General features: G+C 38.1%; 1 protein-coding gene across 3 annotated transcripts in view; it reads right to left on the bottom strand.

The window, feature by feature from the left end:
• Window positions 1-18,577, bottom strand: part of LOC148355083 (microtubule-associated serine/threonine-protein kinase 3-like) — a 69,712-nt gene extending 51,135 nt beyond the window's left edge. For 2 of the 3 annotated variants that reach the window (XM_088348911.1, XM_088348910.1), the window contains exons 1-2: window positions 18,332-18,577; window positions 12,222-12,311 (exon numbers count right to left, since the gene is read on the bottom strand). In XM_088348911.1, the coding sequence (XP_088205037.1) occupies window positions 12,222-12,311; window positions 18,332-18,378 (137 nt within the window). In that variant the 5' untranslated portion in view covers window positions 18,379-18,577. Of the gene's footprint in view, window positions 1-1,313; window positions 1,680-12,221; window positions 12,312-18,331 lie in introns of those variants that run through there. The other variant, XM_088348912.1, reaches the window with a different exon arrangement.
• Window positions 18,578-26,941: the final 8,364 nt, after the last annotated feature.

Genomic DNA, 26,941 nt, shown 5'->3' on the forward strand with positions numbered 1-26,941 from the left:
AATTTGATAGCTTACGCTTGTGCTGGCTTTTTTTCTTTTTAATTTTATCATTTTACAGCGTTAACTGCAAATAGGATCATTAACAGACCACATTTGTGTTACGTTGACATTTCAGTTCGTGACATTTTGTGTCTGTAAACCTGTTCCACAGTGTACATGTTTCATTCTCGTTGTCTAAGTTGAAACAAATGTCAGCTTCCAGACTGACACAGACTGAAGTAAATTGTTCATGGTTTATTTTGTCCCAGACGTGTATGATATAGGTTGCTTTTTTTGGGGGGGAAAGAAAATGAAATCAAGATCATCAATTATATAAAATCGCAATACTAGTAGAATCGTAATTATCAAGAAACGTGATACAGGAATCTGCACCTTATTATCGTGATTCAATCGAATCGAGACCAAAGCATATCTTCCCACCCCTAATAATAACAGAAAGTTATTAGGCCCTTGGGAGTATGCAGTTTAACATCATTGAAATTGTAGGCAAAAATACTGTAACACAAAATAACAATGTGACTAGGCCAGGGGTTGGACACCCAAAATTTTGAAAGAGCCATAACTGAACAAAAAAAACAACAGAAGCCGTAAATTAAAAGCCGTATTAAGACTTGATTTATGCAATGGAAAAGCGAATCCACCAGAGAGCAGTGTCCCTCAGTTTTAAGCAGACTTGATGAGAACCATGGCTACAATTTTAAACATTTTCGTGCACTTCACCCACAGTTTAAGCACTTTTCAATCTTCGAAAACCAAACATTAAAATTCAACCTGGGGATTGGGGGGTTAGCAATTCCCCCATCTTTTTCCATTGTCAAACATTTCAGAAAAATCTCTAGGGAGCCACTAGGTCGGCGCTGAAGAGCCACATATGCAGCTCTAAAACCGGAGGTTGCTGACCTCCAGACTAGGCCAAACAAATAAATTGAACTCATTGACAAGGACTGAAAATTTAGCCAGAATTAGGTGATCGATCAATTCTGTAATTAAAAGGTCAATCCCAACAGACAAGTTATGTCAAATTAAAAACTAAATTGCCAGCTAACTGGGCAAATGATTACTCAGCACCCCAGCAAACTGCGCTATTCCAGACAAAGCTCCGACTCACCTCACACAAACGCGGGATTAACGTTTGAACATTTTGCTGCTAGACAGTTGTTTCAAATCGCCACGCCATAAAATGGAATGTATTTTTACGTTATATAAAAATCAGAAGTCATTCCAAACCCAAACCGAATCTCACTCGAACCAAGTGTAAACAAAAGCTCTTAAATTTGAAGCGTAATTTCCCCAACTACTGTGAACTAACCAACCTTTTTGAGCGTTTCAGCAAGACTTCGGGAACAAAGTGGGACTTGTTCTGACTCGGTTGACTTGGATCCGACATTTTTGATGATTCTCGTTTATAACCCGAAAAAGTTCGTCGGAACACTGGAGTGGAGCTCCTCTTCGTGTCTCCGCGCCATCGTCTTTCTCTTTCGGCGGCAGCTTTTGCATTCAACGCCGATTTCGTCTGCCGTGTGCAGCACGATTCGAATTGGTTGTCGATGCTCTGCACATGTTCTAGTTCTCTCCCGAACGGCGCTATTTTGTCCGCAACATGAAGCCCATTACTGTGTTTCTTGGAGAAGGAGAACCAGAGAGCGGCGAGTCCCGACAGACATTGCCGCTTGTGTGTATCTGTGAAAGCAGCCGTGCGCTGCGTTCAAAGACCGCTCGGTTATTTTAGGTCGGCTGCTGACTCAGTCAAGACTCAAGCGAACACTTTACAAGTGATTTAGAAAAGTGTTTTCAAATAGCCCTTGTCTAGTGTCCCGAAGTAAATCGTCCAATTGCTCACTTTAATGAAATAGCATTATTTTGTACGGCATGGCTGGGGAAACATTGCTGCTTGTGAATGTCTGTGCTGCATTCAATTACTGCTCGGTTATTCTAGCTCCACTGCTGACTCATCAAACACTTTTGCAAATAATTTAGAACAAACATGACCGGCCAATTAACATGGAATGCATTTTTTTTAAATGTGTGAGGAAACTGGAGAGCTCGAAGGAAACCCTCGCAAGCACGGGAAGACCATGCAAACTCTGCACAGAAAGGCTGGTAGCTGGATTTGAACTCATGACCTCAGAACTGTGCCACGAATCTGCTAACCACTCCTCTGCCATGGCTGCACCTATTATTTTTTCATCATTATATAATAGGACCACTAGATGTCACATTATGTTTGTAGGGCATGGCTGGGGAAATGTTTTGAGTTGCCAACAGACATTTCTCCTTGTCTAGTGTGCCGCAGCAAATTGTCCAATTTCATTATTATATTATTGTTGTTATCTGCAACGCTTATCCTCAGTACGGTCGGGGGCGGGGGGCGTGATAGAGCCCACCCCAGCCATCTTCGGGCAGTGGGCAGGGGATACCCTGAACTGGAAACCAGCATACAGAGACAGACAACTCACTTGCTCACCAAGGGACAATTCGGACCTGAACATTAACCTGACATGCATGTTTTGGGAATGTGGGAGGAAACCGGAGTGGCCGGAGGAAGCCCACGCAAGCATGGGGAGAACATGCAAACTCTACACATGAAGGCTGGTAGCTGGATTCGATCCCATGACCTCAGAACTGTGCCACGGTAGCGCTAACCACTCATCTGCCATGCCGCACTTATTATTATCGTTTAAAGAGACAGTGGGTTTTCTTTGACCACTAGATGTTGCATTATGTTTGTAGGGCACTGGTGGGCAAAAATTGAGACACGGACCACATTGGTTTGAAAAGATTTGCACAAGGTTGGGGCAAGAGAAAGAAATTGCAGGTTTATGCATTTGATTTTATGTAGGCCTACATGCAGAAAGAGCATGTTACTAATTAGCGCAAAAGGCACCCAGTTTGATATGCAATTCTACAATCGCAACTTACATCATTAGGATTTTGTTACTTTATCATTACTATGTAATTACCAGGTTGTTAAATGGAAGTAGGGTTGAATAGACTCAGTCAACCTCTAAATAAAATCATTTAACTAGAAAATCACAATGACCCAGCACTGGTGAGTTATTTCCACAACAGGTCCTCGGAAACCTCAGCTGTCTTTATGGGCAACTTGGGGGCTATCACGTTAGAGACCCCTGCTATAATCGCTGTATTACTTTTGTCGTTTATTTCTCCTTTGCATTTACTTGCACACGTTGTTTCATTGTCTACATGTTTATAAAGAGACAGCTTAATCAATTTGTTTTTTAAAATATATAAATAAATATATTCATTTACACATAAAATATTTAATTAAGACTAACGGCGGAGTAACATCTCCCCTTTTAAGTACTATATTTGATCATTTGCATTAAAAAAACTTTTAAAAATGCAATAAAACCACTTCAGAACTGTTTAATCGCATGAAAAATTTATCATCTAGAAAAAAAAAAAATATATTTTTTCTTTGAAAAACATTTACAGAAGAAATGGAGCCTTGGCTATGAGCGGAATGAAAAAGGCTCTCTCTCTGTCTCTCTCTCTCTCAGCACCCTATGGGTTATGTCCCTTTTCATGAGATCACCTGACTTAGACATAAAATTCTCTGTTTAACACATTTAGGCTGTAACATCCTGTTTCTACCACTGGCGGCAGTAGCTTTGTAGCGCTTCTTTACCTTAAAGGCGCGTAATAAGTAATGTCATAAGGATTAGTTTCATGTTTGTTAGCCAATAAGATTCAACATGCAAGTTTGATGTCTGCCTTTTACCATTACCAGGATATTTTTCAAGTGTAGTGTGCATGTTATGAAAAAATGACTAATGAAAAAATGACTAATGAAAAAATGACTAATTAAAAAATGACGGTCTTGAGGACTTTTAAGACTATCCATCCATTATCTGCACCGCTTATCCTCAGTAGGGTCGCGGGGGTGCTGGAGCCCATCCCAGCTATCTTCGGGCAGTGGGCAGGGGAGATCCTGAACTGATTGCCATCCAGTTGCAGTGCACACAAGGACAGATTTCTCATTTTTTGAGGGTTTTGGGTACCCGAAGCAGCAAGACAATGATGTCAGCTATTTCTGGTGAGGCTTGTGTAATGTAAAATAAATCCTAATTTCCTGATTCACGAGTATTTTTAAAAATGCATGTATAAATTATAGTTAATGCATTTTTGCTGAAAATTTAAAGGAGCTGTACAGAATTGGGAACATTTTTACCCGCTACCGCCATCTCCTGGCTTGTGTTTTGCAGCATCTGTCAAGCTCCTTATGTTGAGTGTGCAATTATGAGCATTTCTTAGATGCACTCAAATAAACTATTGTTGAAAAGCGTTATATAGATGCAGACCATTTACATTTTCTCATATTTCTTGGTGTTTAGGCTGTACTTGAAGTAGGTCTCTTCTTAGTTTCACCATTTCCATAACTCACTAATAAATGGAAAAAAAACATAGGGGCGAGCATGATGTCAATCATGAAGTCTTTCTTTACCACTAGTAGCCTTTAAATGATACACACGGTCCCTTTAAGAAATGTGCCATTGCTTTCTTCCAGTGATCATTCAAGTCACTGTCAAATTTATCCACATCAGTAGGTGGCAGCACATTAGATTTTTCTTTCTGAAAGGAGAAGCGATCTTTGTATTCTAATTATCTGCTAATGGCAAACAAGTACGGTAGTAAAATAAATGGAATAGAGGAAAAATCTTCATAATTTCAATGATCATCTGTCATCCATTGTCTGCAATGCTTAGCCTCGGTAGGGTCGCGGGGGTGCTGGAGCCCATCCTAGCTGTCTTCGGGCAGTGGGCAGGGGACACCCTGAATTGGTTGCTAGTTAGTTTGCAGGGCTCAATGATCATTTACTGTAATCTAAATGTAATCCATCTAATCTGAATTTCTATCAAATCAAATATGAATTCATAAACCCTGATTTGTATTGGTATGTGACTTATGGGCTCCGAAACAAAAAAAACTAAAAAAGCTAAAAAAAAAATTCCAATATCAGGTATTTTCCACTCAATCTAAGTATTATTAAAATTGTCAATCAAAATGAACAACCTGTATTATTTCCTGAGCTATAATAACCCAAAAAATGAGAACTACTTGATAATATAAATAAAGGCAACATGATAATCTAAGCTTTAAAAAAAAGGAAAAAATATTTGTTTTTTAAACAAGTGTGCAACTAGTGTGCCGGAGACCTTGTCTAGTGTGCCACAGAAAATGGCCCAATTTATTTTTGCAAGAAAAACATGCTTTTTTTCACTATGTTTGGTTTCATCCGGTGATAAGAAGAGTAGGTGTAAAATTCATCCATATCAGACAGAAGGTTACAGGAGATTACTGTATGACGTTGGGTTCTTCATTTATAACTTTTTATTACTTTAGTCATGTACATCTCTTACACTTATTTAGCCGTAATTAATGCACATCATAATTATTCATAAATATGAACTAATGATTTACTCCTTGATACCATCAATGGATTCCATGTTATATCCATTCCTTCAATTTTCATTCAGTCTCCACATTATTTCAAGCGGTGTTTTTAGTTTGCAGTTAGAAGGCCTTGACTCTTATCAGTACTTTCCAGACTCCGTTTAAACAAGTGGGTTGTGTGAAGTAGGGATTTTTCCGATGTTTTTTCCAATGCCTCTCAAGTTACGTTTTTGTTAAGGCGCGCCTATTATAAAAGTAGCCGTCCGCCCTTTTTTCTGCAATGTGTCAAACCATACAGCCATGTTCTCTATATCATCTATAACAGAAGAGTCTGATTATTTTTAATAACAATCTTCGCTTAACTGTTCAACTACAGTGCTTGTTTTAACCGTATCAATCGGCCCGGATCTTAAAAGGACACGCGGCGGAATGAAAGTCCTTCAGTAGCCATGCCTTTGGTGTTTTATTGTAATGTACACTATGTTTCTCTGTCTGTGTACAGCTTCTGATATAGTAATTATTTCAAGTTTTATAATTTTATCATAATATGTTGTCTATGGCATTCTTTTAGGTCAATTTTAAATCTGAAGTAGAAATTAATGAAGCAAGCATTTTTTTGCTTTGAAGCAACCATGGTTTGACAGTTTTTGGGGGGCTGGAGAATTGTGCAAGAAAATTTTGAGATCCGTCGGTCAGGTAATACTGTTTAAAATTAATGTGTTATTACATATGACTGGTAGTTGACATTTGTCCACAGTGCTAACTTTGTTTAAAAAGTCAATTGACTTCTTCGATACCACCGCCAGTGTTAATACAGTACTCAGATTCAGATCTACTTTATTGTCATTCTAGTACACGTGTATACAGAACGAAATGTCGATGGATCTGACTCCCACAGTTTCCCTCAGTGTCCTTCAGTGTACAGATATAAATAAAGCTGTATTGTGTTATTTACCATAGTGCCGATAGTGCAAGAAGAGACGCTAACCAGATGTGCAAGATGGGCAGTCAGGTTAACAAGTCAGGTACACAGTACCATTATATTGTAAACAATAACACTGTAAGTAATAACACTGTAAGTAACAATAGTGCAGAGATCAAATGTGCAAGGAGTGGCAAGCTATAAAAAAACTGCCACTAGTGCAAAAGTCAAATTAGCAGCCGTTTAGATTTTAGTTAACTATATGTTAGATTGACCATTTAACAGTCTAATGGCCAGGGGGACTAGACTATTGCGGAGCCTGGTGAGTGTCCTTGTTTCACTATTAAGAGTATTTTTACATGATTTATGACAAAAGTGCAGTTCTTTCAGTTATAGGATATTTTGCTATTGACAAGTGTTGTAGGAAGAATATGTGACTGAAAAAAATAGTAACTTGACCATAGTCTGTGGAAGTGAAACTGAGCTGTAAACCTCAGTGGTGGTTTGTAATAAATATATTATATACACACACCCTATATACAGTGAATAAAATAGGTATTTTTAAACACCCTGCAATTTTGCTATTTCTCCCATTTAGAAATCATGGACCCGAAGTACAAAGCCAGGAAAACCAAGGATTGGCTCTGTAAGAAGCATATCAAGGTTCTAGCATAGCCAAGCTCGTCTCCAGACCTGGACCTAATCGGAAATCTTTGGAGGGAGCTCAAACTCTATGTTTCTCAGCGACAGCCAAGAAACCCAACTGATCTAAAGAAGATCTGAGTGGAGGAATGGGCCAAGATTCCTCCTGCAGTGTGTGCAAACCTGTTGAAAGACTACAGGAAATATTTGACCTGTCTAATAGAAAACGAAGGCTACTGTACCAAATATTAACATTCATTTTCTCAGGTGTTCAAATACTTATTTGCAGCTATATCACATAAATAAATTGTTAAAAAATCATGCAATTTTTGATTTTAAAAGAAGTGCATTTTCTTTCTTTTGTTATTACTTGTCCATCCTTGTTATGCGTGGGTCAAAATGACCTGCCACTTTGTTGTTAAAAACCCAGAAAAATCCACTTGAATGACACTTTATTCAACTTTAAATGTTATGACTTTTTCTTGATTGGTCCCAACAATAGAAAAATGAAATGTTTGTATTCCCATTTCGATGTAAGATGTATAAAAAGTACAAAAATGGTCCTTAAAATGAAGAAAACACGAGGGTTACTCATATTGATATGATTTAACCTTACGAAAACAGAGAGAGCAAGCCACACCATACATTTCAAAACAAAATTCAACAAAACCGCCAAACCCACTTTCCGCACAAAAGCAAATTTTTCTGTGCATGTTATTTCGTCCTGTGACATTAGATGGTTTGATAAAATGTGTGATATAAGATTAATACCAGACCATATGTCCTATACCACTTTAAACGTGTCCCTCTTTCGCAGTTACTGAAGATTGTTGAGGCTCTTTTTGACCTTCATTTTTTTAAAATGATGGTTTCAGAACAAGGTGCAAGCAGTTCTCCTGTAAAAATGTCCAAAAATACTGCAAAAAAAAAAAAGTTACGGCTTTACAATATTCCCGTTCAGCAAAGTGGACGCAAGAGAGAAGACAGAGAATGTGCACAGAGATGCACCCACCCCTTCCTCTCAACCAGGGAAATACGTCCACTCCTACCGCTCACCCAATCAAATGGTCTGTATACTTGGCCGGCAGTTTGGGGAATTTACAGTTTGTTCTGTAGGTTTTCATTGAAAAGTATAAAATAGAATAAATTCATTTAATAAGCTACTGTATAAAAAAATTCCGTAGTAACGTACAGCCAAAACGGGGTCTGTTAGTGTGACACCTTGACTGTAAACTCTAGGGGAAACTGTTCCCTATATAAACTGGACCGAACCAGTGAGCTACCAGCATTACATTGGCTTTGCACGTGCCTAACTTCCTTAAGGGCAAATCACAACACAGATGAGATTAGATATGTACTCATGAAAAGAGCCATTTTTGGCTGCAATGCTTCATAGTCTACAAACAGGTTGGCTCTCAATTGCAGAGCAAATAGCACAAACCGTACACACATACTACTGCAAAATTTTGAGAAGGAACCCGGGAACATACAAAGAACATTAAAAAAAAAAACACCACAACACCACGCCAAAAGTTTTTCAATGCGACAAAATAGATACAGCAAAGTGTTTTCCCAATATTCACATTTAAATTTGGCAATTGGGTTGGCCATGGCCCAAAAATGTTTGTGTGTTTTTTTTTTGCTATTTATTTCCCTTTTATTTTCTTTGTTATTGTATGTGTGTGTCTTGCTGTCGGTCACCCCTCTTGAGGCATATGACGGTAGATAGATAGATAAATACAAATTTGGCGCAACGTTTAAGATTGACAGTATGTTGGAAGACGTTAACAAATGAGCAATCTAACATGCTGTTGCTGTGTCATTTGGTTATGTAATGCAGTCTTTGGAAAATGAATTAAACAGGAAAAAATATTGCTATGTATAGCTCATTACGCAGCTCCATAGAGAAGAAGTGCTCACACATGCAGATACATGTTGGACGAACGTCTGTTTGCAGGGTTGCCTTCCTCCAGATCCCCCACCATCGTTGCCAAGCAACCCAGAGACTTAGACACAACTAATAACTGATGGGGTTTAACTGGTAAAGCAGGAGCTTTTTAAAAAACAGAGACAACTGCATTGTTATTGTGTTACATTGTGTAATATTTAATGCCGCCTAGTGGTACAAAAAAATATTTCAGTTAAAAAATTTTTTGATTCGAATACTATCCTACCAATTTTATTTAAAAAAATCATAGATCCAAAAATTTACATTTATTTTCCACAGTGGAATCCCTTCTTAAGTCAGCGCTTTATTCGACCGGTATCCTGCCCCTACGCTGTTTTGTGCATCACTGGCGCTCGCTTCTACCAGACAACTAAGTGCCACCTAATGGTCAGATATTACACATTTAGGCTTTCTTGGTGATAGGAATGATTGGAGAGGTGTTGTAAAAGGATAGTAGGATGTTTAGACGCGTTCTAAGGGACGGGCAGGGCACCCGTATGATGCGGCAGGGGTAAACCTGTCAAAGCTGTCAGCCCCAGCTGTTGAACAGAATAGTGACCCGAGTGACATGGCCGCTTTCTTGTGTTCCGTTTCATCTGGAGGGACGAAAGCATGACCAACTTGGGTGCCGAGGTGCTTAACCTGTTTGGGTGTTTGGGCATTTGGGTTGGCCATGGTCCAATTTTTTGTGTTTTTTGCTATTTTTTCCTTTTTTTCTCTTATGTGTTTTTGTATGTGTTTGTCTTGCTATCGGTCACCCTTCTCGAGGGATATGACCAGAGTAGATAGATAGAAAGATGGATAGGCTTTAAAAAATTGTATTCGTGCAGGAGCTAAATATTTTTTTATATTGTCATATTGTAATGTACAAAAAAAAAGTATTTAATTTCCAGGTAACTACTTTGATAACATACTCTATTAGGTTTTGTAGATTTGTAGGTGGACTTTACTTTGACCTTATAAATATACTTTGTGGTGTATGTTAACAGTATAACCCTAACATAGCATTCTGCTGAATAATTTCAACAAAACCCCTTTTTTTAAAATCGATCAACCGCAGCAGCCATTATAAGTACTCATTGTTATATTAAAATCACTTATGCAATTACAGAGGAAGGTTATTCGGATTGTGCATAATGCTGGGTATAGACCATTTTGACCTATGGAAAACAGGAGGGTTAAGTACTCAGGAAAGACAATACTAGCACAGAAAAAGCACTTTTCTTTTAATATTGAAAATTGCATCAAAATTGAAATTCTGGCCTGACGGACATACAGTACAAACTGTTAATAAAAATAAAAACATGTTACAATTAGAAGATATAGTGAAACTTAAATCCATATTAGTATGCAAAGAAAGTACACACCAACCACCAACAACAATTGTTTCCCAACACAGCAGACGCTTATTATTATCTGAGGGGAATCCATAATTTCAAGGTCCAATATTCTCGCACAACATTGAAAAGCTATTGTGCCACCCGAAAAGCTATTCATTTATGGAATGATTTAGTTGCTGACTGTAAAAATGCCCCCTATTTATTTCAATACACAAAAAAATAAATCATATACTTTAAGCATATTTTAGATAAATATACTAAAGAAGATTAATATAGCAAGAATTACTTTGGTATTGTATGTTATACGAACAGAGGTGGGTAGAGTAGACAAAAATGTTACTCAAGTAAAAGTACGGTTATTTCAAAATAATATTACTTAAGTATAAGTAAAAGTACTCATCCAAATACTTACTCGAGTAAAAGTAAAAAAGTACTTGGTGGAAAATTACTCAGGTACTGAGTAACTGTGGCAAGTCGTATTTATTGATTTTGTTAAAACAACGAATCAGACCATCAAATGATCAAAGTCCATCCAATCAACAACAAATACATTTAATTAGAATATATATCTACATTTTCCTTTAGTATGTCTTTCAATTTGTTTGATTGTGTGATTTGTTGTACTAGAATACAAGTCGATTTGATCATTTCATATTATTGTTCCATTCACATTTTTTGATATTTGCCATTTTTATGTATGTAGTGTATTTGTATTTATTATTTAAACATTTTTGATAGATATTTGCCATTTTTTGGAAATGTGTATTGGTTTTTACTTTTCAAGCATTTTTATTTATTAATATTTGCTATTTTTATTTATATAGTGTATTTGTATTTATTATTTTTTAGCCATATTGTCAAGCATGTTTGTTGTACGTAGTTGTTAAATTATCACTGTTACCAGAAAACCATTGTGAATGAGACCATCTCTTTAAACATGGAGACAGTTTTTGCTGTGTTAGTTTGCATCAGTTTTGATGTTTAATGTACACAATAGTTCATGGGTAACAATCGGCTATGGTTGAGCTAAGCTAGCGCTACGATGGCCACCCTGTATTCTTTTGTGTATCCTCCCATACCCTATTTATCTCTGAGGACATTTTTGCTGTGTTATTTTTATTTGCTTAACGTACACACCGTTTAAATCCAGGCTTAAAACACAATTCTTTTCTATAGAATATGAATGACCTATATTTCATGTTGACAATATCTGTGTATTATTTCTTATTGCAACATCCATTACAGCCGGGTCATCCTGGACGGGGGATTCCCTTATGTGCGGTCCTTTCTCAAGGTTTCTTCATTTTCCTCATGTTGAGGTTTTTGAGTTTTTCTTTTCCCTCATGTAGGTTTTAGATCAGGGGATGGTGTAATAACAGTCTGTAGTTTACAATATGCTGTGGTATGTGTAGCCCTTTGAGACTCCTTGTGATTAAGGGCGTCACAAATAAACATGACTTGACCCCGTGTAAACAAAATTGAATTGAATTGAATTTCAAATCTGACTATCTCCTGCTTGCAAGGTAAAACAGACTTTAAACATTTTGTGTTGTGTGCTACAGAGGAATACCCCACTTATTAGTCATGTTAGTTGTGTTGAAATTCTATTTTATCTACTGTAAAAGGTTTCAGAGCGCTATTAACTATTTATTTGAATTTATAACAATTATTCTTTGTCTTTTTGCAATATAAAAAAATTCTAGCGCCAATTTTTGAGCTTCAACAGCGAATTAATATCAGCCTTGTCCTAATACAAACAATCGGTATCGGCCCTGAAAACCCATATTGGTCGATCCCCAATACTAACCAGATTAACGTTAAGGTAAATGAACAGCCTTACACTTAAAAGTAGCTGGTATGTAAACTTCGGAAAAGTTCACAAATTTTCGTCAATAATTGGAAAGGAAGGCGCTTTTAGACCTCAATGGTGTTGTGATTTATGAATTGGTCTTACCTCCAGGGGTGAAGGGTTTGCAGGGGGCTGCAAGGACTACAGGGGCTGCATGGACTCAGGAGAGTTGGGCTCTGATATGTTGGCGATAAACTAAAGAAAATAAATAGTTAGATGCGTTAGTACAGGCACGTCAAACAGATAGCCCGCAGGCCAGATCTGGTCCGGCATAAATTCCTGAGTATGTAAAAAAAAAGCAAAGTCTCTTGGTCATTTTTATCAAGTCTTTATTTTATTTTATCGTTTTTTTTTCAAATAAAGGCAAACCAAATCAAACCAAATGCACTCTGCGGCCTCTAGAGGGCAGTGAGGAGTTGGCTCGGGTGTAAATCTGCATTCACTCAACTTAAACCAGTTAACACATTCAATCTGCTGAAAATTGACTCTCCCCATTGTATGTGAATAAATGTATACATACTAACCTTTTGACATTAAAATATGGTAGATTTTGCCCTGCACTATATTTTCATGCACAAAACTTGATCCGTCTCCAGAATATTAAAAATATTTTTTTTTTAAAAACCTTGTGCCTGTTGAAAACCAGAAGGGGCAAACTTTTGCCAAAACAGAAATCTAATATGATTGTTGGAGCGCTTTATTCAACCACAAAGGCTTATTGTCGTTTTTAAATAAAGCAGCCATAGACTAAAATACTAGTCTTGAGTCAAGATTTTTTTCTTGTTTGTTGTCGTTTAAATTTGAAAAGGTGTTTTCAAGGGGCGAAAAGCAGTAGTCCCAGCAGGGTTCGTACTTTTTAAGGAATTTCAATTTTCCAATTTCATCAGTACTACACCAATAAGCTATAATACGTTTAATGTGTAGTCTATTAAGTCAGACTGCCAAGAATCATGGCAACAATTTCAAGCATTTACAAGCACGTCAACCAAAATTCAAAGACTTCCCAAACTTTAAAGGCAACATAAAAATCAGAGTATTTTCAAGGATTTCAAGCACCTGCACGAACCCAGTCTAATGCGTAAAGTGGTGGGTAGTGTTTGCAGGTATGAAAAAATATTGTGATTAGAAAGTTACCTTGTTATCCGTGATTATAATATGAAGGGTAGGTTACTAATGTAGGCTTAGTGATAAAGCATAACACGGGCAAAACAATGCTAACAATTTTGAGTTGACATTCTTTTACTTATCTGACCCGCCTCAGAACAGAAACCCTTGATACTGCCCAAAGGTTTGCCATCCCTGCGTTAGTACGCCTTTTAATAAAACAGCAAAGTGTAGGCTTTTCATAGTTACACAACACACGTCGATTAGTTAAAGATATCTGAACTGAATGAAAAGGAACTCTTTGACGAATAACGGTGTACCAATACAAAACCTTCAAAAACACACGTTGGAACATGACAACCACTTTGTGTCATTAGAAATGTTACTTCAGTAGCTAGTAGTCCATATTTCAATATTGAAATTTTGGCATTTTTATAGTGCATTTAAAGAAGACATGCCATTCTGAAATTTACTTTCCTAAATCTAATCCACTAGACAAATTCATTCAATGGAAAATGAGAGAGATCAGTGGGTCGTGAACCTGTTTTCAGTGGGTTGCGGGCCTCTGCAGTGGCAAAATAATGCTAAGAAAAAGAAAAACGGAGGGTCGATTAAACTCTTTAAACAGTAGATTGCAATCATGCCCTGCTTGATCTCCTCTTTCTATTCAGTCAATCAGCACTGTCCAGATTGGGTTTGAGAAGGACCACATCTCATTTTATCATGGTTTTGTTTTTTTTCTTCTTTTCCTTTCCATAATAATGGGCCTTATTTTTTTTCTTTCCATAACAATGGGCTTTAAAAAAAGTTATGCAAGGAGAAGGAGAAGTTGAAAACAGTGACGATAACGATTGAGTCTGACAACCCATGTTTATTCCATGGCTTTTGACCCAGCATCAGACTATGTTGCCATTTTATTATTTTTGATACTTTATAGGTATTTTCATTTTTTTATGGTCTATTTAAGTTTTTTTGTTAACTATGTTTTATTTGTGTAAAGCACTATGTCTTCAACTGTGGCTGCGCAAAACGCAACAAATTTCCTTTAGAGCTCTGCTTACCTTTTGTTTCTTTTTATGTCAGGCCATGGTTTTTTACAATCTGATCTCTCTAGTCTTGGTTGTCACCATGACAACACACCCAGCACATGTCACTGAGCAAAACTTAAGCAAGCATCTGATGCAACCTTTGATGGTGCAAGACGCACTTTGTGACAAAGTCATCTGGCATCACATCACACTTTTACCGCCATCATTGCATACATTATTTTTGCTTTGAAATGCAGCAGCTCCGCCCCCACTTCTTAAATCCCCCATGGGTATGCCTCACCCAGACACTGACCCTTTTTCTATTTTCCTAATGATTTGCCTGCTCAGATGTAAGAGGCGCCTTGTGGGCTCCACAGTGCAGTCATTGTTTCAGAGCTGCGGAGGTTTTCTCAGTTAGAGCTAAAGCAGATACCCAAACATGTTGTCATAGTAATGCAGAGCGGATGTTGGGACTTGCAGGTGCACACTTGTTATTCTATAGGCTGGGTTAGAATTATGCAGCTGGGTTTCTCAATCAGAGTTCTGTTAAACAATGATAGTTCCGTCCAAAAATAGGATAAATGATACTAAAAATTTGCAAAATTAGCTTACGTCTAGTACTTCAGACAAAGTTGCCTATTGTTTATTGTATCAATGATGTTGGTGACTAAATTTGTTTGAAAACAAGGTTTTAGCTTCCAGAAACACTGTGTATTACAGTATATGACCAAACTAGTATTACCTGGTTTTGTTTTTGTTGTTGTTTTTTTTTATTTATGTTTACTACGTTCTGTATATTGTTGCCCAATGCAACATCTATTGCAGCCTGGTCATCCTGAAAGGGGGATTACCACTTGTGTGGCCCCCTCTCGAGGTTTCTTATTGTTCTCATGTTGAGACTTTGAGTTTTCCCTTGCCCGCATGTCGGTTTAAGATCAGGGGATGGTGTCATTGTGGCCTGTGCAGTCCGTTGAAACATTTTATGATTACAGGCAATACAAATATCCGAAATGTGACTTGACGAGTAGACTAGCATTCCCGAGCGAAGGCTAGGAGCGGTAACAGAGAAGAAAAGGGATTACCTCATGTGCGGCCCTTCTCATGGTTTCTTAATTTTCATCATGCTGAGGTTTAGAGTTTTTCCTTGTCTTAATGCAGGTTGCTGCTCTATAATGTAGTGCAACCAAAAACAAACTCTACAAAGCACAAGGAAGAAGGCAAACTACAGAGACTCAAAGTGACCAAACCACACCAGTTTTCTTCTCATTTTTTGCAGAGCCTTTCGCGAGGTTTTCGTTTTTCCGGGTACGCATAGGAACAAGATGGCTCCCTCTAGATGAGGCTCATGTAATACATAATATAAGCAAATTTCTCAAACTACGAGTATTTTTAAAAATCCACTTTTACATCATGTTCATGTATTTTTGCTTATTATTTAAATGAATATTTTTTGTTTTGTTTTTACCACTGGGAGGCACTAAATCATAGACTCTGTTCCTTTAAAAAAAGTTCCACTTCGTTTTGAGAACAGTATCCGTTTTCTTAATTTGCTAAGAATAATTTAAAGTATAGAGCTTGTTTATTTAACTATGGTTTCTTTTTTATAATTTAAATTTGGGCCACATTTGCTCGCTAGGCAATTTCTAAATTGTAATACATTTAAACGTGTCAATACAAAAGTAATAATTTTCATTTAATTCAACTTAGTATAAATCTATTTTAAACATGTGCCTCAAGATTTATTCAAAGAAATAAAAGGGTCAAAAAAGGTTTAGAAACGCTGCTTTGCTACATCATCAAGCCTTCGAAAGCGCTTTGCTAGTGAATTTTGTTTTCGTCAGCATTTTGTACTTAAAGTGAGCAGAAAATGTTTCCATGATGCAATTATTTAGCGGAAGTTTAAACCGTAACGTGGTCGCATTTTCAGTTGGGCCATTTCACAATACAGTTTGACTTGAGAAAACATATATGCTAAACATGGTCCAAGGACTAGACAAAAATTACATATACAATTTTTATATGTACACACAATACATGTGTACGTGTATCAACCAGCCACTCCCTCTCTGCTCGAGGAGTCTGATACCTTTCCCTGTATCCGCGCAAGAGCACCTGCAAAGATCCTTCAGAAAACAAATGGTGCACGCTCAAGTGAGATCATCACAGAGGAGGCAGGTTGATTCCTACACTCCTAGGTCCTATGGATCAGCGTAAAGTAGGCAGCAGATACCCCCTCAAATTGCTCCAACACTGCAGTCCCCACTCAATTCGCACACATTTTTCCTATGCCAAATTCAAGCACTTTATAAGGACTTTCAAAACCAGTTTTTCAATTTCTCCAGTCCCATTAAAAGAAAAACTCCCGTGTGAATCACATATTTTGCAGAGCCACAACTACATGTCTTCGATTAATATATGCAATTTTTATTTTTTCACTTATCAAGACATGATTTTTAGATATTGAGTAAATCGCGAATATGCAGTACGTCACAAATGGGAGTACACCCCTCACATTTCTGCAGAATTGAATTTGAATTGAACAACACTGAAAAAACATTACTTCTGTGAATCTCCAACACGAGCCCTGTCGTGAGAGCATCCAGATTTTTTAAACCACAGGAGGATCTTTGACACTGTACTGCAGCTCAACCTCAGGGTGTTGGCAATCTTCTTCCAGCCTTGGTCAGCCTTATTGACACAATTCTTTTTCTAAGGTCTCCATAGAGTTCCTTGCCATGGTGTGCCATATTGGGAGTTTCAGTGAACCAGTATGACAGAGTGTGAGAGCTCTACTACAAGTTGAACATATCTGCTCCCTTTTCACACCTGAGATCTAGTAAGAGTAACAAGTCAGACGGTATTTAGGGGTGTAGTGTCTTTGGGGCGTATTCACATTTCTTGCAAGAGGTTTAGCTCTTGATGGCTAGATTTTGAACTTTTTGAGGTGTAAAATACATTTACACTGCTATAATAATAATAATAATAATTTCCTTGTATTGTCATTCTGTGTAACAATGTACACAGAACGAAATGTCGATTGCACCTGACCCGTTGTAGCGAGCCGATGCAGCCGCAGCCAACAGAGGGCGCCGCCGACCACTTTTTAAGTCTTAGGAATGACTCGGCCGGGGCGCGAACCACCGACCTCCCAGTCTCAAAGCGGGCGCCTTACCATCTAGGCTACTGAGCTGGTATACGCTTTACACACTTCTTTTCCTTCAACAAAGCGGTGTTTCTTCAGTTTTGTTCAAATAAACAATGAAATATCTGCAAAAAATGTGAGTGGTGCGTTTACTTTTGTGACATACTGTCTTTGTTATATGAAACAAATCTCTCCCGATATAGGTAGGTTTTGGGTAAAAATGACAATAATATATAGCTTAAATTTTCAGATCCAGGAAGTTTTTCCTGGTACAGTTTACCACCACGCTGCTCTATTTTTTTACATGGCCCATGAAAAATGTCCATAATGTATACGTAATCCGTGCAATAATACACATTTCATAGTGCCCGGTTTTGGTGTAGCATGTACGTGTCCTTTTGGGCACAACCCGTAGGGTGCCACTAAGCTTCATATAACAGTGCCATACACAAACTAATAACAGTTTCTGTTAATCACGAGTGAAGAAGAAATGCAATGGCAAAGCGAAGCCACTAAAGAGCATTGTCAGTGTCACTTTTAAGCAGACATGTTGAGAAACATGGCTAAATTTCAAGCAGTTACAAGCACTTCACCCCAAATTCTAGCACTATTCAATCCTTGGTAACGCAATATCAGACTTCAAGCATTTTCAAAAATTGCATAAACCTCCGTAAACCCTGATTTTTTTCTGTTTACTATCCAAATGATTGTTATTATTATTATTTTCAATTAATTAGGAGGTACTAAATATGACACACTGTCCCTTTAACATCTGATGGAACGTAATATGTATAATTTAAAAAAAACTTGTGCAGTGATTTATGTCCACTTTGTATGACTTCCCCTGATCCTTTTCAAGTTAATACAGGCACAGAACATGAAAATCAGTTTCCTTAAAATTTAGCAAAAAAAAATAAAATAACAAGAACAAAATCACTTACTCGAGCGTCAACGAAGGGATCTTGAGTTTATCCCGTCTGGACTTCATGTTCGTCAGACAAGCCGAAAGAGACGGCAGGACAGTGCGGCACGACTGGCGCTCTATGCCGGCTTCAAGTTCCCAAAACTCATAGCTGCGTGCACCGCAGATCTAAAACTATTGCTAGCTTCGCAGCTTGTCGTTTCACAGGCAGTTTCCATTTGAAACGCTCTAAAAACACGAGTGATTTTGCTCGTGTGTTTGCAGGGAGGAAGCGAGTGCTCCGTGTGTGAGATAGTGGTGGGTAGTTGGTAGTTCGCGAACAAAACGGCTCTAAGAGCCAACTCTTGTAAGTCGACGAAGGGAACCGGCTCCCCACAATCAATAGCTGCTTCCCTTCGAAACGCTGCTTTTCTCTTCTCTTCGGGATTTCTAGGTCGTTGACCTTAAATTTGTTGTGTATTTAAAAGGTTAAACAATATGTGTGTATTATTTGGTGCCTCCTAGTGGTTAAAAAAACTTTCATTCAATAAAAATAACACTGATTTGAAAAAATACCAATGTTAATTTTTATTCTTAAACAGATCATTGGTCGAGAAATGGGTATTTCTCTTACACAGTTGAATCTGTACCTAGGATTCGGCGCCATGTTTGTCTGCCATCTTGCTGCTACGCTGTGTTCTTGGCACTGGTTTTCCTCGATGTTAGTTGACCATCACTGGCCCCCTGCCTGCTTAACATGTAATTTTAAGGTTCTGTTTGTGTGATAAACAATTTTGCTCCCTTATATCTTTCTGGTTTAATTTCCCCCCTATGTGCCTTTACTCGAAAAACACTGGTCTCCCTGTGATCCCAAGAGCCAAGAAGAAATCCGGATTGAGAGCGTAATCCATTTTAATGTGTTCTTTCATCTTTTGCCTAATTTTACATTATTATTGGTGATTTATTAATTAAAAAGCCACTTAAAAACTTGTATTTTTCCTTTTTTTGCTTTTGTTTCTTTTTCCATGGCTTTTTCATTCTTTTTTTTCTTTAATTTCATGATATTTTTTATTTCTTCCCTAGATAGCTAGCCTCTTACTTAGTTTTCTTCTTTCTGTTTGTTTTTCGTTTTTCATTTTGTTGAATTTGTTTCTTTTTCTTTTTTTATTTATCCCCCCTTTTTTGAGTCCTTTTGTGCATACTGTTACATTATACTTGTTGAAATATGAATTAAAGAAACGAAAACAATCTGGAGTCAATAGGTAGTTAATTTTTCTGAGCCGAGCTAAAAGAGCCGCTTCTCGACAAAGGGCCGGAATATTCATCAGTTGTGTGTGTTTGGGAGAGAGAGAGAGAGAGAGAGAGAGAGAGAGATGGGTCACCGTTCACCTCCACGTGACTGTTAGTGGGAGGGGTACGCAGCGAGGGAGGAGAGGCGAGAGTTAGGCAGTCCATTGGCCCCGACTAAATCAATTTGTGGCGGTGGGTGTCAGTTGAGAGTGGAAACGAAGCCCTCGGACGCAATGATGTAATCCGCAGCTGCTTGAGGTCTCTGCAAGCCTTCGGTGGTGTTGCACTCCTGCTGGAAATGACAGTTCGATCACGTGGGCAATGAACGATGAAAATGTTATGATGCTGAATACCGCCAAAATCAAGGCCTGCGGGCCGGATTAGGCCCGGCAACGGTTTTAATCCGGCCTGCTAGAACAGTGGTCGTCAACAGGGACGATTTTAGGTTCAGAGCTTTGGGGCGGCACTAGCTCAGGAGGTAGAGCGCTCGTCTTGGGATCAAAGGATCCCAGTTCGAATCCCGGCTCATCTGTGTTACATGTCGAAGTGTCCTTGGGTAAGACACTGAACCCCTAATATCCCCAATAAGCAGGTTAGCTGCAAGGCCGCTATTGGGAAATGTGGAGCACATTGTAAAGCGCTTTGGGAAGTTATTGACTTAAAAAGCGCTATATAAATGCAGATCATTTCATTTCATTTCATTGGGTGTGCTGACATACCTGTCAACCTGTACGTTTTGGCCGTACAAAGTACATTTATTATGCATTTTAAGACGTGTATGACGTACAAGAAAATCTGTACGGAAAAACGCAAATTTGTCAATTATGGGTACCTTCCGGTAAAAACTGACAATCACGAAATGGCAAATCAATCAAGTCCAAGGAGTTCGCCGCAAAAGCCTGTATCTCGGTATCGTTTTTTTTTCTTTGCAAACGAAGCGAGCGGTTTGATGCAACTGTGCTTATGCGTCTGCCGCCTGGGGTTTTCCCATCATGCATCATTCCGAAAAAAATTATGGTGTACGATTATTTTGTATTTTGTACGGGAAAATATGACAGTTTATACTGACATAGAGCCTTGGAGGTTGACAGGTATGTGCTGAGCACCCAGGGTGTCTGGCTGGTTAAAACATTTTTAATTTTACCTAATGTGATTCAAGACCGTTCAAGAGTGTCACACGCTTTTGTACATCACATTACACTTTGTGTAATAGATAGATAATGCTCTCAAACACAAGGTGTTTTATTATCAATAATATAATATTTCAGAATCATAAAAATCAGGATAATTTTTTATTTTAAATGGTTTAAAGATAGTTCATCAAAATGTGATAAAAAGGTGGTCAACTGATGAGGAGAACATACATAAATGGAATAATCATGATCTGACTTAGATACAGTACTTTCATCATCTGGTCCCCGTTCTTTTTTGAAATGAAATGACCGAAATTTTTGCTGTACAGCGTCATCTTGCTTTTCACTGATTACAGTGGCTTGTGAAACTATTCGGCCCTCTTGAACTTTGTGACCTTTTGTCACATTTCAGACTTCAAAAATAAAGACCTAAAACTGTAATTTGTTGTGAACCATCAACAATAAGTGGGACACAATCAGTAAGTGGAACACACTTTATTGGATAAATTTAAACTTTTTTAACAAATAAAAAACGAAAAAGTGGGTGTGCAAAATTACTCAGCCCCTTTACTTTCAGTGCAGCAAACTCTGTCCAGAAGTTCAGTGAAGATCTCTGAATGATTCAATGTTGATATGAATGACTAACGATGATAAATGGAATGCACCTGCACTGTGATAGTCTCAGAGGTCTGTTTAAAGCGCAGAGCATCATGAAGAACGAGGAACACGCCAGGCAGGTCCGAGATACTGTTGTGGAGAAGTTTAAATCTGGATTTGGATACAAAAAGATTTCCCAAGCTTTAAACATCCCAAGGAGCAATGTGAGAGCAATAATATTGAAATGGAAGGAGTATCAGACCACTGCAAATTTACAAAGATCGGGCCGTCCCCCTAAACTTTCAGCTCATACAAGGAGAAAACTGATCAGAGATGCAACCAAGAGGCCCATGATCACTCTGGATGAACTGCAGAAGTCGACAGCTGAAAAGTTCAAGGGGGGCCAAATAGTTTCGCAAGCCACTGTAACTGTACCTCGGGAATGACAGGCAGTGTGACAATACTTATATTAAATCACAGGGTAAAAACCATTGTGTTCCAAAATTTTGAGTATAGTATCAGTATGTAGAATACGCTGGCAGTTAAGGGATCTGTGAGCCGTGATTGAATTACAGTTTGCATTTACTGTGACTTCACACCGCCCACTGAAGGTAAGTTGTGGAACTGCAGCATTAACCTCATTTTAGTGTTTCCTAACCTTTTTAAACCAAGTCACACTTATTTCATTAGGAAATCTCGAGGCACACTGTCAAAAATGTTTCAAAGATTAGTTCAGGTTTTTTATTTTGGCTAATAATTTAGCTGTAATTTTAGATTTTACTATATTTTGAATCAGTGCCCTGCGATTGGCTGGCAACCAGTTCAGGGTGTCCCCTGCCCACTGCCCGGAGATGGCTGGGATGGGCTCCAGCCCCCCCGTGACCCTAATGAGGATAAGCGGTACGGCTAATGAGATGAGATGAGATATTTTGAATCAGCTTTTTTGGGATTTCCTCTATTTTTATCTACTTGTTTTCTAAAAAAATATATACAAATAGTACTGAAAATAAGCCGAAATTATCTGCCGGTGGAACACAAGAATTTTTCAGGTGTTTTTGTTTGTTTTGTTTTTAGTAAAATAAGAAAATAATAATTAAAATCAGGAAAATTGTGGGCAGCAGGGCGGCTCAGTGGTTAGCGCATATGCGGCACACTTCTGAGATCATGAGATTGAACCTCCTGTGTGGAGTTTGCATGTTCTCCCCGTGCTTGCGTGGGTTTCCTCTGGGCACTCGGGTTCCTCCCACATTCCAAAAACATGCATGTCTGGTTAATTGGCCGGTCCAAATTGTCCCTAGGTGTGAATGGGCGAGTGAATTGTCTGTCTCTGTGTGCCCTGGGACTGGCAGGCAACCAGTTCAGGGTGTCCCCTGCCCACTGCCCGAAGACGGCTGGAATTGGCTCCAGCACCCCCCCGCGACCCTACTGAGGATAAGCGGTGCAGATTATGGATGGACAAATTTAGCTGTACTACCTCATTAGAGGATATTTAGTATATATATATATATATATATATATATATATATATATATATATATATATATATATATATATATATATATATATATATATATATATATATATATATATATATATATATATATATATATATATATATATATATATATATATAATATGTATGATAATTTGCTACACTCACTCGGCTGATCAATGAAAGAACGCAAAAATAACCTTAGGCAATTTCCTGCAACACACTAGACAATAGAAAAATAATGTGCAGAAACAATACTATCAAAACAACTATTAAATTGAGAGCTACCAATCACTAAATGTCCTTTAAATGAATTTGATTCAGGAGTGGTATATTCCGTACAGTATTGTATCTGATCAAGGATGGAGAGGTGAGGTTGGGGGCTCCACAGAATGTCTCCAACGGCAACTAGAGACAGAGATGACTGCAGTGTCTCGGCGGTTGCTAGGGAGCTGGTGATGGTTTTCTTGGTTTCTTGGTCATGTGCCGGAAGGTAAACACATTTTACACTCTGACGCTCAAGTTCAATGTTTGTCTTGTTTATGGAGAAAGCACTTTCTACTGCATTGTCGATACCAAAGTATAAATACATCATTAGATAATATTGAAACATGAAACAATCTGAGGTCAAAGGCTGCATTCGTTGAGTGACTCAAGCGCTCTCAATTCGACGTGATTTCAGAAACTCGGTCCACTGACGAGGTTTTCTATTAGGTATAAGATGTTTTTATAATGTGATATGAGTGTTCGTAAGGGAGTTCCCATTCCTGCTTGGTAATTGTTTTGTCAGAAACACTTTTAATAAAAGAGTCCGTTACAGAGTTTCCATGGCAACAAGGGCTTTCCTGCTGCTCTATCAGCTCGCGCTTCGCCCATTGTAGGCGTATGTCACGACGCACTGCAATTTCTGCACTTGTTCTTCAAAGTCATAATACGGCTAACGTACTTGAATCGGTCAATCAATTGTGACTACTCCGGTGTACACGACATCTGTCATTTGTCCTTTTATGGTCGGGTTCACAAATATTGGGACACTGGCACAATGTGCCTCTTTAGGAGCTCTAAACACTAATGGGCCATTGTTTTTCCTCCAAATGCATATTAAATCGGGTTTAAGTAGGGTGTTTACCAGTGTCTGGCTGTGCAATTCACAACTAGGCCTTTAGTAGGCTAAATTGATCCAACCCTCAAAAACTATTTTATGGCCATAAACAATTCTGCAGCTACAGCTTCAACATACAAAACGAATCAATGATAACCCCATAAAATTGCAATATTATTTAGTAATTTAGCCTCACCGAAAAAAAATTGGACAAAAACGATGCTTCTTTCTTTCCTCAAGTAGATTGTCCGAAGTGCTTTTCATTCACCATCATAGGTAATGCTGAATGTCGAGCCTGTTCTGTTGTATTTCTTGCATACGTTTTTATTCAATTTAGGGCTGAAAAAGTCCGTTCGATAGAAGCAGTGGACACAGGGAAATGGTATTTTTATTTCCGTTTTCATTTTGATACTTCTGTTACGGTTCCGCGAGAAAAACATTTGTGAAACCGGTGACATTTACCAAGGCCTGCTAGCAGACGCCGACAAGCCAACTGGCGAAACCAGCAACTTTATTGACACTAATAACTGCGGAGTCGATTGTAAAGGCATCCGGGTAGATTTTTTTATCCTGGCAAAAGGTAATGGCTGTAATGCGAAATGCTTGATTATGAAAGCACACATCTGGAAGCACCACAACCAGGGGAAACGCAATCAAAGGAAGCTGACAGAAATAATTGTTTTTCTTTAATCAGTATTCATGAACAAAACACAAGTGACAGCACATGATTCAGATATTTTTGGGGCTAGCAGAGAAGACCTTGCAGGCCCTGATGGCCTACCACTGTTTTTTACATAACATTTTATTGACTTGATGTCTGATTATAATCTATTTGAATCCGTCCAATCAGGATTCAGAGCAAATCACTCTACTGAGACAGCTCTGGCTAAAGTAACAAATGATCTCCATTAGCAATAGATTCCCGTGCCTTGTCATTACTACTGCCGCTCGATCTCAGTGCTTCTTTTGATACTGTGGACCACAACATATGACTTGTTCGTCTGGAAAATAGATCGGTATCTTAGGAACCGTACTCTCGGGGTTTAGGTCCTACCTGTCAGACCTGACGCAATGTGTTAACTATGGCAATCTGACCTCTGAACATTTTGTCCCCTGTGGCGTTCCACAGGGCTTTGTACTTGGCCCCCTTCTTTTTAGTATTTATACACTTCCGCTTGGTGATATTATCTGCCACTTTAATATTAGTTTCCATTGCTATGCAGATGACACGGGACACAAGTTCTCAGTTCTGTTGTTGAAATTTGGAAGCCTGCCTTACTGAGATTCAAAGATGGATGTCACTTAATTTTTTGCGCCTTAACCCAGAAAAAAAAGAAATGTTGATTATTGGTCCAGCTCATTGTCGTGAGTTGTTTTCAAACACTGCCCTGACAAATGTAATTTCACCCGTAGTGACTCGGTCAAAAATCTAGGTGTTATATTTAATCCCAATCTGTCGTTTCAGTTACATGTGAAATATTGCGAAGATTCGTTCGATACTGTCCCAATCAGATGCAGAGGTTCTAATTCATGTGTTTATAACTTAACCATATCACTCCTATTTTAGCTAACTTGTACTAGCTCCCAGTCCGCTTAAGATGTGACTTTAAGGTTCTCTTACTAAAATACAAATGTTTGCATGGACTTGCCCCGCGTTATCTCTTTGTGACTTGACTTGACTTTACTTATTAACCTTTAGAAAAAGACTGGCTACACATACTGTACAGTAAAAACAATTACTATTAGTATCAGAGTATATGTTCATTTTAATGATCTCACTCATTAACATTATGAAAGGTATATAAAACTTAACATCACACTTTTTAAATGCAATATTGAAAAGAACATTTTTGAAATGTTTTGTTGGGTTATGTCAATGTATAAAATATGTAAATGATCCATTTTAGATAATTCAATGAGATATAACTTTCTATTTTTAATAATTGAATCAGTGGGTTTTCACAACATTTTCTGCACAGATACATTGTGGTAATTTTACACCAGGGTTTTTCAACCAGTGCGCCAGGACACACTATTGTGTCATGAATTATGAGACCTTATCTTGTGTGCCTTAGAAAATTGCCCGTTTTTATGTTCTCAAGAAAGTGCGCCATTGTTCAGTATCTTTGCTTTCTTACATTGGTTGCCGAGTAATTACCATTCATCATGTCAGAAGGTGGCACCAAATTTTTGTCTTTTTATGTACTATGTATGTCATGAAACGAGCCAGGAAGCAGGAAGTCGGAACTCATTTGCGTAGCCGATTTTTCACTTTAATTGAGAAATAAAAGTTGTCCAACACACAAACGGACCAAGGACAAAACAAAGCAGGTTCAAAGGTAATCAAAATTACAAACTAGGCATTACTCAGAACAAACAGGCATGAACTGGTTTTCTTCAAGGTTAAGCAATGGTCAGGCCACGGGCAGTCCCAGAAGGAGCGTTTAAGTACTCCACAGACAATCAGTTCAATGCGTCTCAGCCGGTGTCAAGGGGTGGGGCTAGCTGGATGCCATGACAACAGTGCAGGACATGACAATGTATCTGCTCATGAGGGAGCTCACGATTTCCTTCTCAAATTAGTTCCCAAAATAGCCTCTTTCTGTCTCTGTGGTATTTATCAAGAAAAATGCAATATCCTAGACATATTGTATTTTTAGCTTTAAATTATTGATTTTGTTGTTCAATAATGTGGATAATGATTGATCAGTTCAGAAGAAAAACAATACAGACACACAAATCAATAATGCAGGTGGTTTGATTCTAACAACTTACTGTTTATTTATGTGGCAAGGAAAATTAAATCAAACAAAAGAATAAAGAACATCGTTGACAAGAGAAACTTGCATTTTTACTTAACAAAAGAGAAAATATGTGGGATCAGAGAGGGAGACATTTTGTAGCATGAATGAAAGCACTGATCAATAAACCCGGTTTTAAGGAATCATCGCATTTAAATGATCAAGAATTATTTCATAGCTTGTCAGAATGATATTTACATGCTGGACGAAACCATTTTTTTGCCTTATCCTTTCT

Source organism: Urocampus carinirostris, chromosome 12 (genome assembly GCF_059441175.1).
Source record: "Urocampus carinirostris isolate Australia breed hairy pipefish chromosome 12, RoL_Ucar_1.0, whole genome shotgun sequence".
NCBI lineage: Eukaryota > Metazoa > Chordata > Actinopteri > Syngnathiformes > Syngnathidae > Urocampus > Urocampus carinirostris.